Source organism: Suncus etruscus, chromosome 1, assembly GCF_024139225.1.
Source record: "Suncus etruscus isolate mSunEtr1 chromosome 1, mSunEtr1.pri.cur, whole genome shotgun sequence".
NCBI classification, from domain to species: domain Eukaryota; kingdom Metazoa; phylum Chordata; class Mammalia; order Eulipotyphla; family Soricidae; genus Suncus; species Suncus etruscus.
The window spans coordinates 24020040-24035588 of record NC_064848.1 but is presented as its reverse complement, the minus strand read 5'-3'; the positions used below and the strand labels follow the sequence as shown (position 1 = coordinate 24035588).

Here is a 15549-nt window from a genome sequence, read left to right as displayed (position 1 = left end):
CTTATGTTGCCCTTTAAAAGACTTTTAGCATTACTCCCTTTAAAATGGCAATAGTTTAGCTATTTTTCTTTTGTTTGTTTTGGTTTATACCCAGTGATACTCATAGCATACTCCTGGTTTTGTGCTCAGGGATCACTCCTAGCAGTATAGAGGTACCATACAGGGTGCTGGAGATCAAACTCAAGTTAGCTGTGAGCAAGGCAAACAGTACTATCTCTCTGCCCCCTAAAAGTTCAATATTAATTGTTATTTAGAGCTGTAAACTAGCTATCAATTGAGTGTGCATGCCAAATTTTTCTCTTCTCATTACTCTTTACATTGGAAATAGTAATTTTAAAGAAAAAAAATGTGTAGGAAAGAGTCGTGTAAGCGCAACCTTAAGAAATAAGAAATGTGTTCAAGGACAGTAGGGTACTGCTCAGACTTTTCTTGTGAGTTTCTGCATTTTAGGACTGCTGATTTGGATTTATCTTTTGAGTTCTGTACTATTTCCTTTCCTATTTCAGTTGCCTGGGTGGTAACCATTTTGCCTGCCTCTCTCACATGTGTGAGTTACCTCTTTCACATTTTGGTCTGTTACAGGTAAGAGGGTTCTGGGAGTCTTTGTGAGTCTTCAGTCATGAAAGCATTAGTTAGACTTTCTCTAAGAATTCCTGAGTAGTGTTGGCAGGGCCAACATTGGATTCAGGAGTAGATAGCACAGTCCAGGGATAGTCTGCTTTGTTGATTTAAGTACTCTCACACACACACAAACACATACATATTGATTTGAACTTCTAAATGCTAAACATTGAGCTCTTTTTCTTTGGATTTTACTTCAAGCCTGAGGATCTCTCTTAAATCCTTATTTAGATCTAAGGAAGCTGAGACTCAAAAATATAATTCAGCAAAGATGACTTAGAGGAGCTAGCTAATCTGTGGAAAAAATCCTAAAATTTCACAGTGATAGGAAAATGACAGCATTTTCACTTTTCTTTGAACCATTCTAAACCCATGGACATTTTAATGGTACAAAAATGATTGAGTGCACAGTACATTCCCCTCTCTTTTAGAACGTAATTTGCTGTCCATAGGGAAGCATGGTTATTTGTTTTTCTGAATTCTTTCAAAAGTTTTCTCTGCACCATGCAAATAGATCACTACATTTGTATTCCCACAAGCCTACCACTTTCTGGGTTGCCAAACAGAGACACAACAGGAGCCCCAAATTAACAGCTGAATTTTCTAGCAAATGCAAAAGGAAAAGTAAGAACATTGAAAAGCATATTTTGTCCAAGATAAGACAACTGCTATTATTTTATCATCTATTAAAAATATACACTGAGATATTTACTGCCTTTATTTCATGCTAAATTTTTCTATCCAGCTGCCATAAAGTTACAAAACAACTTGGAAAAGACTGGAGATAGAATGTTAAGGGAAAAGTAGTATACTAGTGTGAATGTTGTTTTGACCATACCTCTGACCCTGTTCCTCATGCCAAAGGTCAGGTGGAAACTAAAAAAACATGGAAGAAAACAGGCTTGTTTGGGTAGTGGGTTCTGAGGAATTAGACCCCTTTTATTCCCTCATACAGCTATCATTAAAGAGAATTTTACATTTTTATTTATTTTAAAATATTATTGCTTGGGCTAGAGAGATGATATAGGAGTTCATTTTAAAGTGTTTGTCTTTAATGTTGCTGACTCCAGTTCTCTCTCTGGCATCTCATATGGTATCCCCAGCACCAGCAAGGTTTGCTCACTCCTGAACACAAAGTCAGGAATAACCCCTGAGCACCACTCCTTCCCTCAAGTTATCACAGGAATAATACTTTTACACTGTAGAAAAAGAAAAGAAGAAACCCAGAAAGTAGAGCATAGTGAAGAAAATGAAGGCCAATCTCTCAAATTTCAACCACTACATTCAGTCACTGTTTAGACTAGAAAGCTATCTATTCTTTGGCACGGGTGAGGGGGGCAGGGCTACCTCCAGTCGAGCTTGAGGGATACTCTCAGCTCTGTGCTCAGGGAACCGTATGGGGTGAGGAGTCAATCCAGGCCTACTGCATGCAAAACCTAACCATCTGCAATCTCAGATTTTTTTTTTTTTGTTATGTTCTGTTTAGGGATCACACCCAGTAAGGGTTACTCTTGGTTCTGCACTTAGGAATTATTCCTGGTGGTACTCAGGGGAAGGGATGTCAGGGACCAAACCCAGGTTATCCACATGCATTAGCAAGTACTCTACCTGCTGTACTATCATTCCAACCCTCAATTTCAGACTTTAAGGCCAGCCAGACATGCAGATGAGCCATTAACCAAGGCTGTTAAGGTGGTCCACACATTCCACAGAACTTTCTGTGTCCATCGATGAAGTGCCATATGCTAAGGGCAGCCTAGTAATGAATAGTTCTGATTTCCCACTTTTCTCTAGAAAGCACATCAAGAGGCTATGGGCAGGTGACCGGCGCTTTCTCCCTGCCAAGTTCCACAATCCTTCCTCCTCTGCGAGTGTGGTAGGTCTACAGAGGGTGCTCCTGCTCCCTGAGAGTGGCGAACGGGGTCGGGGAGGGAGGTATTGGGGGTAGGTGAGCAGCATACTAGAACCCCAGAGGCCTCAGTCCTAGTCCTGCTCTATGGCTTGGCCATTCAGCACAGTTGCTGCCCCAAAACCTTGGGTTGGACTCACAGGTGTATCCTCTTAAGACCTTCTTTTCTGGCGTCAGAGATATAGTACAGTACCTTGGGTTCTTGCCTTGTACATAGCACATCTGGGTTTGATCCTTGGCACCCTATATGCATAGTCCCTTGAGGACCGCCAGAAGTGATCCCTGAGTGCAGTCAGGAGTAAGCCCTGAGTACCTCCAGGGGTTGTCTCCAAACCAAAAAACAACAAAAAGAGACCTCCTCTTCTTCCTATTATTTTCTTGGGGGTCTTTCTCCAGTTGTTACTTGGGGACAAACCAGCTAGTGGCTCAGTGTGAAGGCCTGAGGGGGTGCTGCTGCTTAGCCCCTCAGCCAGAAGCCAGCAGGGCAGCACTGTACACAGCCTTTAGGGCAGTACCCCACACTATCCCAGGGCCTTGTGGTACTGGGGATAAAATTGGGGTTGGGTTGGGCCCCAGCACTTCCTTTTTATATTGCAGGTGGCCATTGCACGGTACTCTGGCTGGCAAATTGCCTATATTCTGTGGGGTAAGTGTCACCATTGGACCCATCATAGGAAACTTGGGTAGCCGAGGGTCCCAAATGAGGGCAGGAGGAGAGACAGAAGCAGCTGTCACTCCGACATCAAAGGACACCCACACATACAAGGCAGGTCCTTGCCCAGGAAGGGCACAAGTGCTTGTGGCCACCCATGTGAGCTTCAAGGTCAGCAAAAAAAGGGAATGGAGGTTACACCAGGCTGAAAATAAAAATCCATGAGTGTTGAGACTACTTCTGGCACTGTGTTTCTAACCCCTTAGGCAGATAGATCTGATGAAGTAGGGTAGTGCCAGAGAAATAATATACCAAGCACTTGGGAAAAGATCAACTGGAGTCAGTCTGCTTTTCACTTCATGGCCTCTCTCTGCCATGTGCTCCCTCTGCTCCCGCTTTCTTTATTCAAACCAAAACCCCATATTGGGGAAAGGGAAAGTTGAGTACTCAGGTGGGCTTTTACATATCAAAGGAAGAGGAAATTGGGGGCTTTGTTTAGGGCTGTTAGCTATTCTCATCTCACAAGTGGGCATTAACCCAAGTGTCAGGACCTTTGTGGAAGGGGTTTAAATGGGAGGAACTTGTGGGATGGATTGTGAGCAGCTCAGAGTGACTGCTGGTATCCCAACCCACAGGTTACCTCATCCTGCACGTGATGCAGAGCCTGGCCACTGTAATGATTGCCTACAGTCTGGTGTTGCCCATTATCCACAATCAAGGCCTGGAGATGCTCCGAGGACTGGGCCTGGGAATGTAAGTGCTGCAAGGCTACAAACTGCTCTCAGCTCTTCTCCTGCCAGGATCTCTGTTCCCTGGACCCTGCTCTCAGCACTGATCAAGGGCTGTGGGGGCCTCTTCCCAGAGAGGGAGAGTGTCATTGTTTTTAGGTTACTGTTCACAATTGTGCGTATGCATAATAATATGCTCTTGTGTAACCAGGAAAAATGGAGGTTCAAGGTGTGATGGAAGAGGAGGAGGAAAGAAGTAGTCTGAACTGAATCTGGGTTTTAGATAAGATATACAAGATGTACAACTTGGAGTCAGTTAATAGACTTCCTTTTCACCACATGAAAGGTAGCAGGGAACACTGCACCACTGAAAATTTACTCTTCATCTGTTTTCTAAGAACTCTGAGGTTGGCCCTTTTGCTAACCCTTATTTTTCTTTTTAGATTAAGAGAGAGAAACTGGTCATTTCCCCGAGCAGGGGGAAAGAGTCAAACTTGGGAGCTGTGTAATTTGATTTTTTTAATGTTTAAGTTCTTATTTTGTTTTATCTTTTAATTTTAAGGCCATACCCAGCAGTGTTTAGGGCTTACTCCCGACTGCATCCAGAGATCACTATTAGTGGGGCTCAGAGGACCATATTGGGGTGCTGAAAATCAAACCAGGAGCGTCTCTAGGCAAAGCAAAAGACTTCTCACTGTACTATCTCTAGACATAGATTTGGGTTGTTTAAAACCAGTGTCTCACTTAACTGATGCTCTTCAGGAGGTTCAGGCAGCAGATATATTTAGATACTTCTTTCCTTATTTGACCTTGTTCACAAACTTGCCTTAGCCACCTGTGCTATGGGAGCACCTGCCCTCCTGCTCTCTCTCAATACTTCTAGAAACCCCAGCCTTTTCTTACTTCCCAGACAGCTGCCACCACTGAACAAAAGGATATTTTAGTATATGTGCTGCCGAAGCGAGCACTGAACAAAAGAATTTAAGGACACCCTAAATTGTGTTCTAGAACCCAAAGACCAGAATCTGTGACTTTGGGAGAGCCATCACTCAATTGTCATCCTCAATTTTTTCCCCTGCTCAATGGGCACGAACGAAGGTACCCTCTAGTCAACTAGCACAGAGCCATGCCTTGCTGGACAATGGGGTGCTTGCAGCTTACTGTGCTTTATCAGGAGGCCTCAGAGAAAACCTGGTTTACTGAAAAGAGTAAACCAGGCTACCTTGGGCTGATTTCACTCTGTGTTTCAGCCTCACCATAGCCATCATCCTGGGTCTCATGATCCTGCAGGTCTGCATTGCCTCCAGCTTCTTCCTGCAACCAAAGATGGAAATGGTGGACAAGCAGAAGCCATTGGCACTCAACAACAGGTTAGTTGAGCAGGCAAAGGGTCTTGTTGGTTTTATGACTCCAGTAGCCTCTTATTTCTTCCTCTGTGCCATACATAAATTCTGGATTAGGCACTGTCTGTTCTCTGGAAGGATGAGGTCTAGTGGTTCAGGAGTGGACTCTGGAGTCACTTTGCCTGGGTCTAAATTCTGGCTCTACATCTCTGAAATTGGAGAACTCTATAAACATCTATGAATCTCATAGATGGTTTTTATCAATTGTGGTGCTGACTTTCAAGAGAGGGATTTTTTTTTTGTTTGTTTTTGAAGTCACACTGGACTATATTCAGGACTTTCACCTAGCCCTGTGCTCAGGGATAATTTCTGGAAGGTCTCAGGGAATCATGCAGGAGGACCAAACCTGGGAGTCTGCCCATGTTAAACAAACATCCTACCTATTATGCTATCTGTTATAATATAACAGGTAGTAGAACTGTTACACTATAAAGTCTAACACTGTATAGTGTAGTGTATAGTGTAGCTTACACTACTGTGAAGTTTGAGGTGTGACATAATCACATGTGGCTACATGGTCTATGATCTATAGATCTGGAACAAATTTGGTGGCTTGACAGATATATATACAGTAGTATACCTGTTATACTATCTTTCAGGCCAATCCAAGATATGCTTGATAACATATGGATGGATAACACATATTAAAATAAGAACTTGGAAAGTAATACCCAGCCCATGGTCATCCTTTCTCAGTTATTCCTTCAGAGTTATTCAGTCATGGAGTAAATACCTTGGACACATAGAAAAAGAGAAATACCTCACTGTAGGGGCACTGGGCAGTAGGTTTGTAGGTTTTGCTCTCTTAAAAATGTTTTTATTATAACATAGTAACATATAAGTTGTTTGTATGTTTGTAATATAGTTATTCTAGGCATCAAAATTTCAAACCAACTCCACCACCTTCCCTCCACTCACGCCCCCAGTATCCCACCCAACAGCCTAGCCTGACCCCTTGTGGGCACAAACAAATTTACTTCACATTGTTTGTAACAGAACAAAGGAATTATTAAAGCTTGGATCAACGGGAGTAAATTTGTAATAGTTATTAAATTTTTCAGAGGTGTTTTTTCAGTCATTGCCTAAGAATCTACTGGGATGTAAGTTGGTGCTAGTTGAGCCTTCTATACTACTGTTTAGGTTCACTGGGTTTGGTTGTCTTCTATGCAATCTTCCTTTCAAATTGGCTATGACCATAGAGGGCTGACACTACTGTGAAGTTTGAGGTGTGACATAATCACATGTGGCTACATGGTCTGCGATCTATAGATCTGGAACAAATTTGGTGGCTTGACAGTTAGATAAAGTTAAGTTGTGAAATGGATGTTTTTATTAACGGTTGTCAGGTGTGGCTGTGGGTTGCTGTGCCTTCAGGCAGAGAGAGGAATCTGCCTACCCCCATTCTAGAAGGCTCCAGAGTTGTCAGCCCAGTTCAGTCTACCAGGGAAGAGCCAGCAGCCACCATTTTGTAGTGGAGCTATGCTGCTTTTCTGCTGGAAAGATGATATGGGTATGGGGGGACAAACTAGATTCTCCGGTAGTGGGTAATAGAAAGTCATATAATTAAGTGGTCATTGGGATAGTTTTCTCTGGAGGGCCTAGGGCAGTTCTGATGGGGGGGAGATCAGCAGGGATGCCATCACCGCTAATATTCTCATAAAATAAGCTGAAGCCACAGAAAACCCAGTGCTTCTCATCTCTGTATAAACTGGACCTCACTCAGTTTTCATTCTAGCATGAGGTCACACGGCTGGGAGGTGGATGGTGTAGAATTAGACAACAGATCAGGGAGAGCCTGAGTTCTTCTACAGAGCCATCTTCACGTCTTCCCTATGCAGGAAAGCATTCCACAACTTCAACTACTTTCTCTTCTTCTACAATGTGCTTCTGGGCCTGGGTGCCTGCCTTTCCCGGTTGCTCATCAGCTGCATCGTGGGCTCATGGCTGGTTGCTCGGATTGACAGAACAATCCTGCAGAATGGCTATGAGGGTGTAGACATGGGTAAGTAGCTGACTGCCAATGTCCAGGAATTTGGAGTGGTAAATTTTGTCTCCTGAGAAAAACTGCTTTGAGACCAGCTTCAGGCCCCTTGGAGTTCACAGCCTTCACTCGGCCTCAGAACTTATCTTTCTGAAGAGTCCTTAAAGCCAACTAGGAAAGAAACATTCATCTCAGCATCCAGAAGGGAATTCAAGGTTATTTAATGGTTGTGTGTTTGACAGACTTTTGAGTTCTTTCTAATTAATCCAAAATTTGGTTAATAAAGCATATTTATGAAAGATTCTCTTCAAACACATCTCAGAATTATGGGTGTTTTTATTTTAAAAGTTTAGTTTTTAAAAAAGTGTTCTTTGGGGACTGGAGCAATAATACAGTAAGTAGGGCATTTGCCTTGCATCTGTCTGACCGAGGTTTGATCCCCAGCACCCCAGAAGGTCCCCTAAGCCCCATAAGCAGTAATCCTGAGTACAGAGTAAGAGGAAGCTCTGAGCACAGCCAGGTATGGCACACACACACACACACACACACACACACACACACACACACACACACACACACACACACACACACACACAAAGAAAATATAAGGTCTCTATCCCAGCTCTGCAGGCAAAATTCTGAGAGAATGATTGCCAAAGCATCATCATGCCCAAATACTCAACTATTAGGCCTGTACCACTAGGCTATTATCTCTAGGCCCCTTAACACTACTAGAAAGTGCCCACTACAGCATGTAAAAGAAAAAAGAAAAAAAGTTTTTGAAATGGTATGTTTAGTTGAATTACTCAAAAATCAAAACTGAAGTACAGCAAGTCAGGCACTTGCCTTGCATGTGGCTGATTCTGATTCAGTCCCTAGCATCCCATATGGTCACTGAAGTACCACTAGAAATAATTTCTGAGTGCAGAGCCAGGAGTAGTCCTGAAATTGCTGGATATGGCCCAAAAACCAAAAAGAAAAAAAGTTTTTTTCATTTAAAATTACTTTATTTGACTTACTTTTTTTTAAAATATTTTTATTTAAACAACTTTATTACATACATGATTGTGTTTGGGTTTCAGTCATGTAAAGAACACCACCCATCACCAGTGCACCATTCCCATCACCAATGTCCCAAATCTCCCTCCTCCCCACCCAACCCCTGCCTGTACTCTAGACAGGCTTTCTATTTCCCTCGTACATTCTCATTATTAGGATAGTTCAAAATATAGCTGGGGGTCTAAGTTCAATTTTTTGCAAGTGGCTAGCCAGTTGTGCCAATACCACTTGTTGAAGAGGCTTTCTTTGCTCCATTTAGGATTTCTTGCTCCTTTATCAAAAATTAGGTGATTGTATGTCTGGGGAACATTCTCTGAGTATTCCAGCCTATTCCACTGATCTGAGGGCCTGTCTTTATTCCAATACCATGGTGTTTTGATAACTATTGCTTTGTAGTACAGTTTAAAGTTGGGGAAAGTAATTCCTCCCATATTCCTTTTCCCAATGATTGCTTTAGCTATTCGAGGGTGTTTATTGTTCCAAATAAATTTCAAAAGTGCCTGATCCACTTCTTTGAAGAATGTCATGGGTATCTTTAGAGGGATTGCACTAAATCTGTACAATGCTTTGGGGATTATTGCCATTTTAATGATGTTAATCCTGCCAATCCATGAGCAGGGTATGTGCTTGCATTTTCATGTGTCCTCTCTTATTTCTTGGAGCAGAGTTTTATAGTTTTCTTTGTATAGGTCCTTCACATTTTTAGTCAAGTTGATTCCAAGATATTTGAGTTTGTGTGGCACTATTGTGAATGGGGTTGTTTTCTTTTTTTGGTTTATTGGGCCACACCCGTTTAATGCTCAGGTGTTACTCCTGGCTAAGCACTCAGAAATCGCCCCTGGCATGGGACGCTGGGGGATCGAACCTCAGCCCTTCCTTGGCTAGCGCTTGCAAGGCAGACACCTTACCTCTAGCGTCACCTCATCGGCCCCTGGGGTTGTTTTCTTAATGTCCATTTCTTCCTTATTACTATTGGTGTATAGAAAGGCCATTGATTTTTGTGTGTTAATTTTGTAGCCTGCCACCTTGCTATATGAGTCTATTGTTTCTAGAAGCTTTTCGTAGAGACTTTAGGGTTTTCTAGGTAGAGTATCATGTCATCTGCAAACAGAGAGAGCTTGACTTCTTCCTTTTCTATCTGGATTCTCTTGATATCTTTTTCTTGCCTAATCGTTATAGCAAGTACTTCCAGTGCTATGAATAGGAGTGATAGGAGAATAGGAGTGGTGAGAGAGGACAGCCTTGTCTTGTGCCAGAATTTAGAGGAAAGGTTTTCAGTTTTTCTCCATTGAGGACAATATTTGCCTCTGACTTGTGGTAGATGGCCTTAACTATATTGAGAAAGGTTCCTTCCATTCCCATCTTGCTGAGAGTTTTGATCAAGAATGGGTGTTGGACCTTATCAAATGCTTTCTCTGCATCTATTGATATGATATAATATGATATGATATGATGTGATTTCTATTTTTCTTGTTGTTGATGTTGTGTATTATGTTGATTTACGGATGTTAAACCAGCCTTGCATTCCTGGGATGAAACCTACTTGATCATAGTGGATGATCTTCTTAATGAGGCATTGAATCCTATTTGCCAGGATTTTGTTGAGGATCTTTGCATCTGTATTCATCAGCGATATTGGTCTGTAATTTTCTTTTTTGGTTTTTCGGACCACACCCATTTGATGCTCAGAAATTGCCCCTGGCTTGGTGGGGACCATATGAGACGCTGGGGGATCAAACCGTGGTCCTTCCTTGGTTAGCGCTTGCAAGGCAGACACCTTACCTCTAGTGCCACCTCACCAGCCCCTACTTACTTTTTTAATTTACTTTTTTCTATATATCTTTATTTAAATATCATGATTACAAACATGTTTGTAAAAACAATACATTTTTGGGGGTTTTTTTTGGGGGGAGGTGGATTTTTTCCCCTCCAGTTTACTGGAGAACTGAGGCCTTTTTCTTATTAACTGCCCAGGACTGGAGAGATAATACAGTGAGTAGGATAATTGCCTTGAACCCAGCTGACCTGGGTTCAATCCCCAGCATCCCATAGGGTCTGAGCACCCCGAGTGTTGCCAAGAGTGATTCCTGAGTGTATGGCATATCTACCCAAGAGTAGCTCCTGAGAACCATGGGTGTGGCCCCAAAAGAAACAAACAAAAAAAACCTTTAAAGACAAATTGGCAGAGCCATTATGTAATGAAAAGCGGCACTGGGTCCTGCTAGTGCTTGGGGTGTACTTCCTGGCTTAACTGACCTCTGTGTTTCAGGGTTCAATGCATGGATTGGCATGCTCTATGTGGACCATTACCATACCAACCCTGTGCTTGTCAGCTTCTGTCACATCTTGATCATAGGCCACAGGGAGAGGAAGATGCAGCAGGCCCTCAGATGCTGGTACCTGAATCAGTCAGCAGGTAAGATGTCAGGCTCCTTCTAGACCACCACCAAGGCTGAACCCTAGAAAACAAATCATTAAGCTTCCCTCACACCCTTGAGATGGCTCAGGTTCCTCATCCTTGCTTTTTTCTTACTTTCTCCTCACTCTGGCTAACCTTCTACCCAAGGAATCAGAGGTTTAGCACGTTGTCAGCTTATCTTAGAAAAACCTGGGCCTGGATGTTTATCCAGCTGTTTGGACATTTTCCCAGAAATGGACTCTAATCCCATTAGCTGAATTCACTATTGCCTCTTTGCTTGCAAACCCATTCCATATTCCCAGCTGCAGGCCCACTGAACTTTCTAAGATGGGCCCAATTTGGCTTCATCTACCATATTGCTTAACACAAGATTTCTGGGCCACCAATTCCTGCCTCTTTGAGTCCTATCCCATCTTCTTCCACCATCCCCACACTTTTCTTCAATTCTGTCTTCTGCTGAGCAGCCCACCAGTTGCCTCACCTATGCTGAGATACCCAACTTTGTGGGACTGACTTATATTCTTTTGCAACCTCCATGTCCCTGAACATCCTTGGTTTGGCTCCTTCTGCTATACCTCACACCTATCAAGCCATTGTTCCTCCAGCCTCTGGAAGGACAGGGTCCAGAAACTATTTATTGGAGTCTTTCACTTCTCTGATTCTGTCCTAGGTTTCCGCGTCTCAGCCAGATGCAAAACAAGGTGGTTCCTGTTGCAGACTCTAATTAACAATCCCAAACTGGTCATGCTCAGAAAATCAAAGCCAGGCAACGGACCACGGGACTTTACACAGATTCTGCTAATGTGCTCTGAAGGCTGACCCTGACTTTCAATGTGGTCATAAAACCAGTTCTGGACTGTCCTAAGAAAAGGCCTGGCCGAAGTCCCCCATGATGGAATGGGATGAGATGTAGGACACCATCCTCACTGCCTGAGTTACCGTGGTTTGATACCTGTATTGTACTGTGAACTTTCAGGCCTAATTCGTGGTTTGGCAAAAAGAACAAGAAACAAAGAGAATTTCTGTTGAATATATTTTCCCAATAATGTTTTTCCCCCTCATCTATGGTTAGGAGGCAGTCTTGAGCAGAGCTTAGTTTGACTACAGAGCAGAATGTGATGTCACCTCGAGGGTTGTAAAGTTTTACTATCTACAGAGCCTGACCTATTGGCAATTTTTTTTCTGAAGAATAGTGTGATCTTAATCCATCAGAGTCATAGCTTTCTGCTTTTTCAGTCTGGCAGTGGCAGCAGAAAAGAAATCCCAGGATCCCAACCATAAGTGGGCAAAGGAATAGTGTTGAATAAATTATTAATTATAAGAGTCCTAGTGTTGCAGATGGATAGATGGTTGGATGGTGAGGCTTTTCTTGGCCCAGCCCAGCACCTGTAGCCCCTTAGCCTACGTGTCTGTTGGTTCTGGATAATGGTGAGGAAATGATCCACAGGCAGTCAGATGAAGTTTCAGGAGACATCCAGCTTTATTACAAGGCCCTAACCACCATGTGCATACCTCACATGGCTTCTAAGCTCAACAGCCCGGGAACCCTAATATTTCCCAAAGCACCAAAGTTTAAAGTGTATAATAAAAATATCAGCCTTTTCCATAAGCAGAAATTCCTCAAAATACACCTGTAGTTTAAAATTCTTAATGCTATTTAACAAAGCACATTTATACTGGAACATACTGGTTCCTTTCCATACTTCCCTAAATAAAATTACAAAAACATTTATGCAGAAAATACAGTTTGAAAACAGGCTACTACTTTAAGATACACAATAAAACATTATAACAATTAGAAAATATTAATTAGGAAAACTATAAAACACATTTTAACCAGTAACACAATGGTCGATGCAAAAAGGGTTAAGATACACAATAAACATTATAACAATTAGGAAATATTAATTTGGAAAACTATAAAACACATTTTAACCAGCAACACAATGGTTGATGCAAATAGGGTTAAGAGATACACCTGAAGCAAAGTTAAGATGCAGGAGTTGGGCTGGAGCGGTGGCACTAGAGGTAAAGCATTTGCCTTGCAAGCACTAGCCTAGGACAATCGATCCCCTGGCATCCTATATATATGGTCGCCACAAGCCAGGAGCGATTTCTGAGCGCATAGCCAGGAGTAACCCCTGAGCGTTAACGGGTATGGCCCCCTCCCCCCAAAAAAAAAAAAAAGAAAAAAAAGAAAAAAAAAGATACAGGAGGTTTAAAAAATCAGCTTCTCTCTAAGTGTCGCTAGGCTTGTGTCCTTCATCTTCTTCAATCTTCTTTTTCTTCATCTTCATGATGTCTAGTCGCCAGTAAACTGTGGGTTACTCCCCGGGATGTGTGGGCTGGCCACGTGGCTTTGTCTCCTAAAAACCCGGGCTCCTCAGGCGATCTGGGCTGGAGCCGCAGGCACCACTAGGCATATCCTTTGGAGCAAGCATGGCCAAATCGATCCCACTTGCCTGCCCACAGGGAGGTAGCTTTCTACCTATTTTGCATCTACCTTTGCATCTCGCTAAGGAAGTGGTTGGTCACCTCTCACTGGTGCAGTCTGGGAGCTTAGCACCACTGATGTTGATTGGGCCAGAATTTGGGTTAGGTGCTGCTGTTCATTTTCCTGAAGTCAGTCCCCCATCAATGAAGTCTTTTCTCCTGGTCTTTTTCCAATCACTTTCCAATAAGTTTCTGCAAATTGGGAGGCCAAGGTCCTTGGAAGAGGCACTTCTTTGTAGAATGAAGGTTGCAGTCTTAGGCCTCTGAGGGGGGTGCTCCAAGCTTTCAGTTCCTCCGCTTCACACACACACACACACACACACACACACACACTTCCTGACTTCCAAACACATTCTGTACCTGTTTCTGTGGATCAAAACATTAGAGCATTATTATAGACCTCTATAAAAGCACTTGCTCAATCTAAACAGGTATATCAATTGCTGCAAGTTTCTTTGAAGTATAAAAGAGAATAAAGACTTTTGTGTTTCTCCTCTTCCACTCAGTTTGTCTCCTTGCTATATCCTGGTGCCTACGTTGCTTAAGATATTTATCATTTATGGGGCTGGAGAGATAGCACAAGTTTTCCAGTTTCTAGGTGGTTCGAATCCCAGCATCTCATATGGTCCCCTGAGCCTGCCAGGAGCGATTTCTGAGCATAGAGCCAAGAGTAACCCCTGAGCGCTGCTGGGTGTGACCCAAAAACCAAAAACCAAAAAAAAAAAAAAAGATTTTATCATTTAAACTATTGTGTTTCTTTGTGCAGTTATTCTAAATATATTCTAAATTCTAAATAAATATCATATATAAGTGATATTCTGCATTTATCCTTTTTTCTTCTGGCTTATTTCATTTAACATAATATCTTCTAGTTCCATTTATGTTGCAGATGCAGAATTTTTATTGAATGTTGAAGCAATCCTAAACTCATGCCTGATAGATGCCACTATACTGAGTGGTCATCTTATTGCTATTTTACCTCCTCTCCCTGGTTCCCATCTACTTAGGAGTTAGCCCTTTGAAGAAAGGGTTTTATCAGTGTTTATGCACCTAAATCATGCCTATTGCAAGTAGAATCTTGAAGTAAATAAAAGATAAGACCACAGTGAATTACTCTTTTAGCCATTAATTTAATCTCCAAATCCTGGAGTCCTTGTTGGGGAGTCACTCCATGGAAGAAGCATTGGATTATTGTCCTGGATCTGCCACTGTGGTGTATCTCAGTTTCTCTCTAGGATGCTGAGTGCTGCCATCATAGCTCATACTTATCCTTGCACCAAGACAGAGTGATCAAATACCATCTGCATGCAGTCACCACACTAGGGATATGGGGATCCAAAGTAGATGAGGCCATTCTATTGAGTATGATACAGATCTCCCTTGCAGCTCCTGACACAGTTGTCACTTGGTCTCTTCCTTTCTCTTGTGAGCTTTTAAGGGAGAGGAAAATGGTTTTTCTCATCCATGAATACATGATATATTGATTAAAAGGTGCCTTTCAGGGACCAGAGAGATGGCACAGGAATTAAGGCACTTGCTTTGCATGCAGATGACTCTGATTCAATCCCAAGGACCACATAGAGTCCTCTGAGCACTTCCAGGAGTGATCCTAATCACAAAACTAGAAGCCTTGAGCACTGGTGGGTGTATTTCAAAAACAACACAAATTACCCATCAAGAAAATGTAACAAACATAAATAATACACATCACATAAGTAAGCTATCAAAATATATAAAGCAAAATCTGACAGAATTATAGGGATATGTAGAAAGGCTTTTTTAAACAAATATGGAGATTTCAGTACTCCATTTTCCATATAGTTATTATACCCAAATACAAAATCAACAAAAGAGAACTTAAATTACATCAAAAGTCAATTAGACATAACAAATATGGAGATTTCAATACTCCATTTTCCATATAGTTATTATACCCAAATACAAAATCAACAAAAGAGAACTTAAATTACATCAAAAGTCAATTAGACCTAACAATCTACCCTGAAACAACAGAATACATATTCTTATCCAGAACAGATGGAACATTGTCCAGAATTAAGTATGTCTCAGACACCAAAACAAGTCTTATGTTTTAATTACAATAAGAAATTATTACAAAAAAAAGAAATTATTACTAATGATCACAACAGAATGAAGCTATGTAGCAGTTTGATGTTCATAATAGGAAAAACCTACAAATATGTAAAAATTAAACAATGGACCATGAAAGAGCTAATAGATAAGTGTTTAAAATATCTTGAATCAAATGAAAGTTAAAAATATC

General features: G+C 41.9%; 1 protein-coding gene across 1 annotated transcript in view; it reads left to right on the top strand.

Moving 5' to 3' along the window:
* LOC126023397 (stimulated by retinoic acid gene 6 protein-like) overlaps window positions 1-12114 on the top strand; it is a 47604-nt gene extending 35490 nt beyond the window's left edge. The window contains 8 exon segments of the mRNA XM_049784144.1: window positions 507-582; window positions 2416-2497; window positions 3128-3176; window positions 3818-3935; window positions 5161-5280; window positions 7152-7315; window positions 10623-10769; window positions 11443-12114. Coding sequence (XP_049640101.1) covers window positions 507-582; window positions 2416-2497; window positions 3128-3176; window positions 3818-3935; window positions 5161-5280; window positions 7152-7315; window positions 10623-10769; window positions 11443-11591 — 905 coding nt within the window. The 3' untranslated portion in view covers window positions 11592-12114.
* The last annotated feature ends 3435 nt before the right edge of the window (window positions 12115-15549 follow it).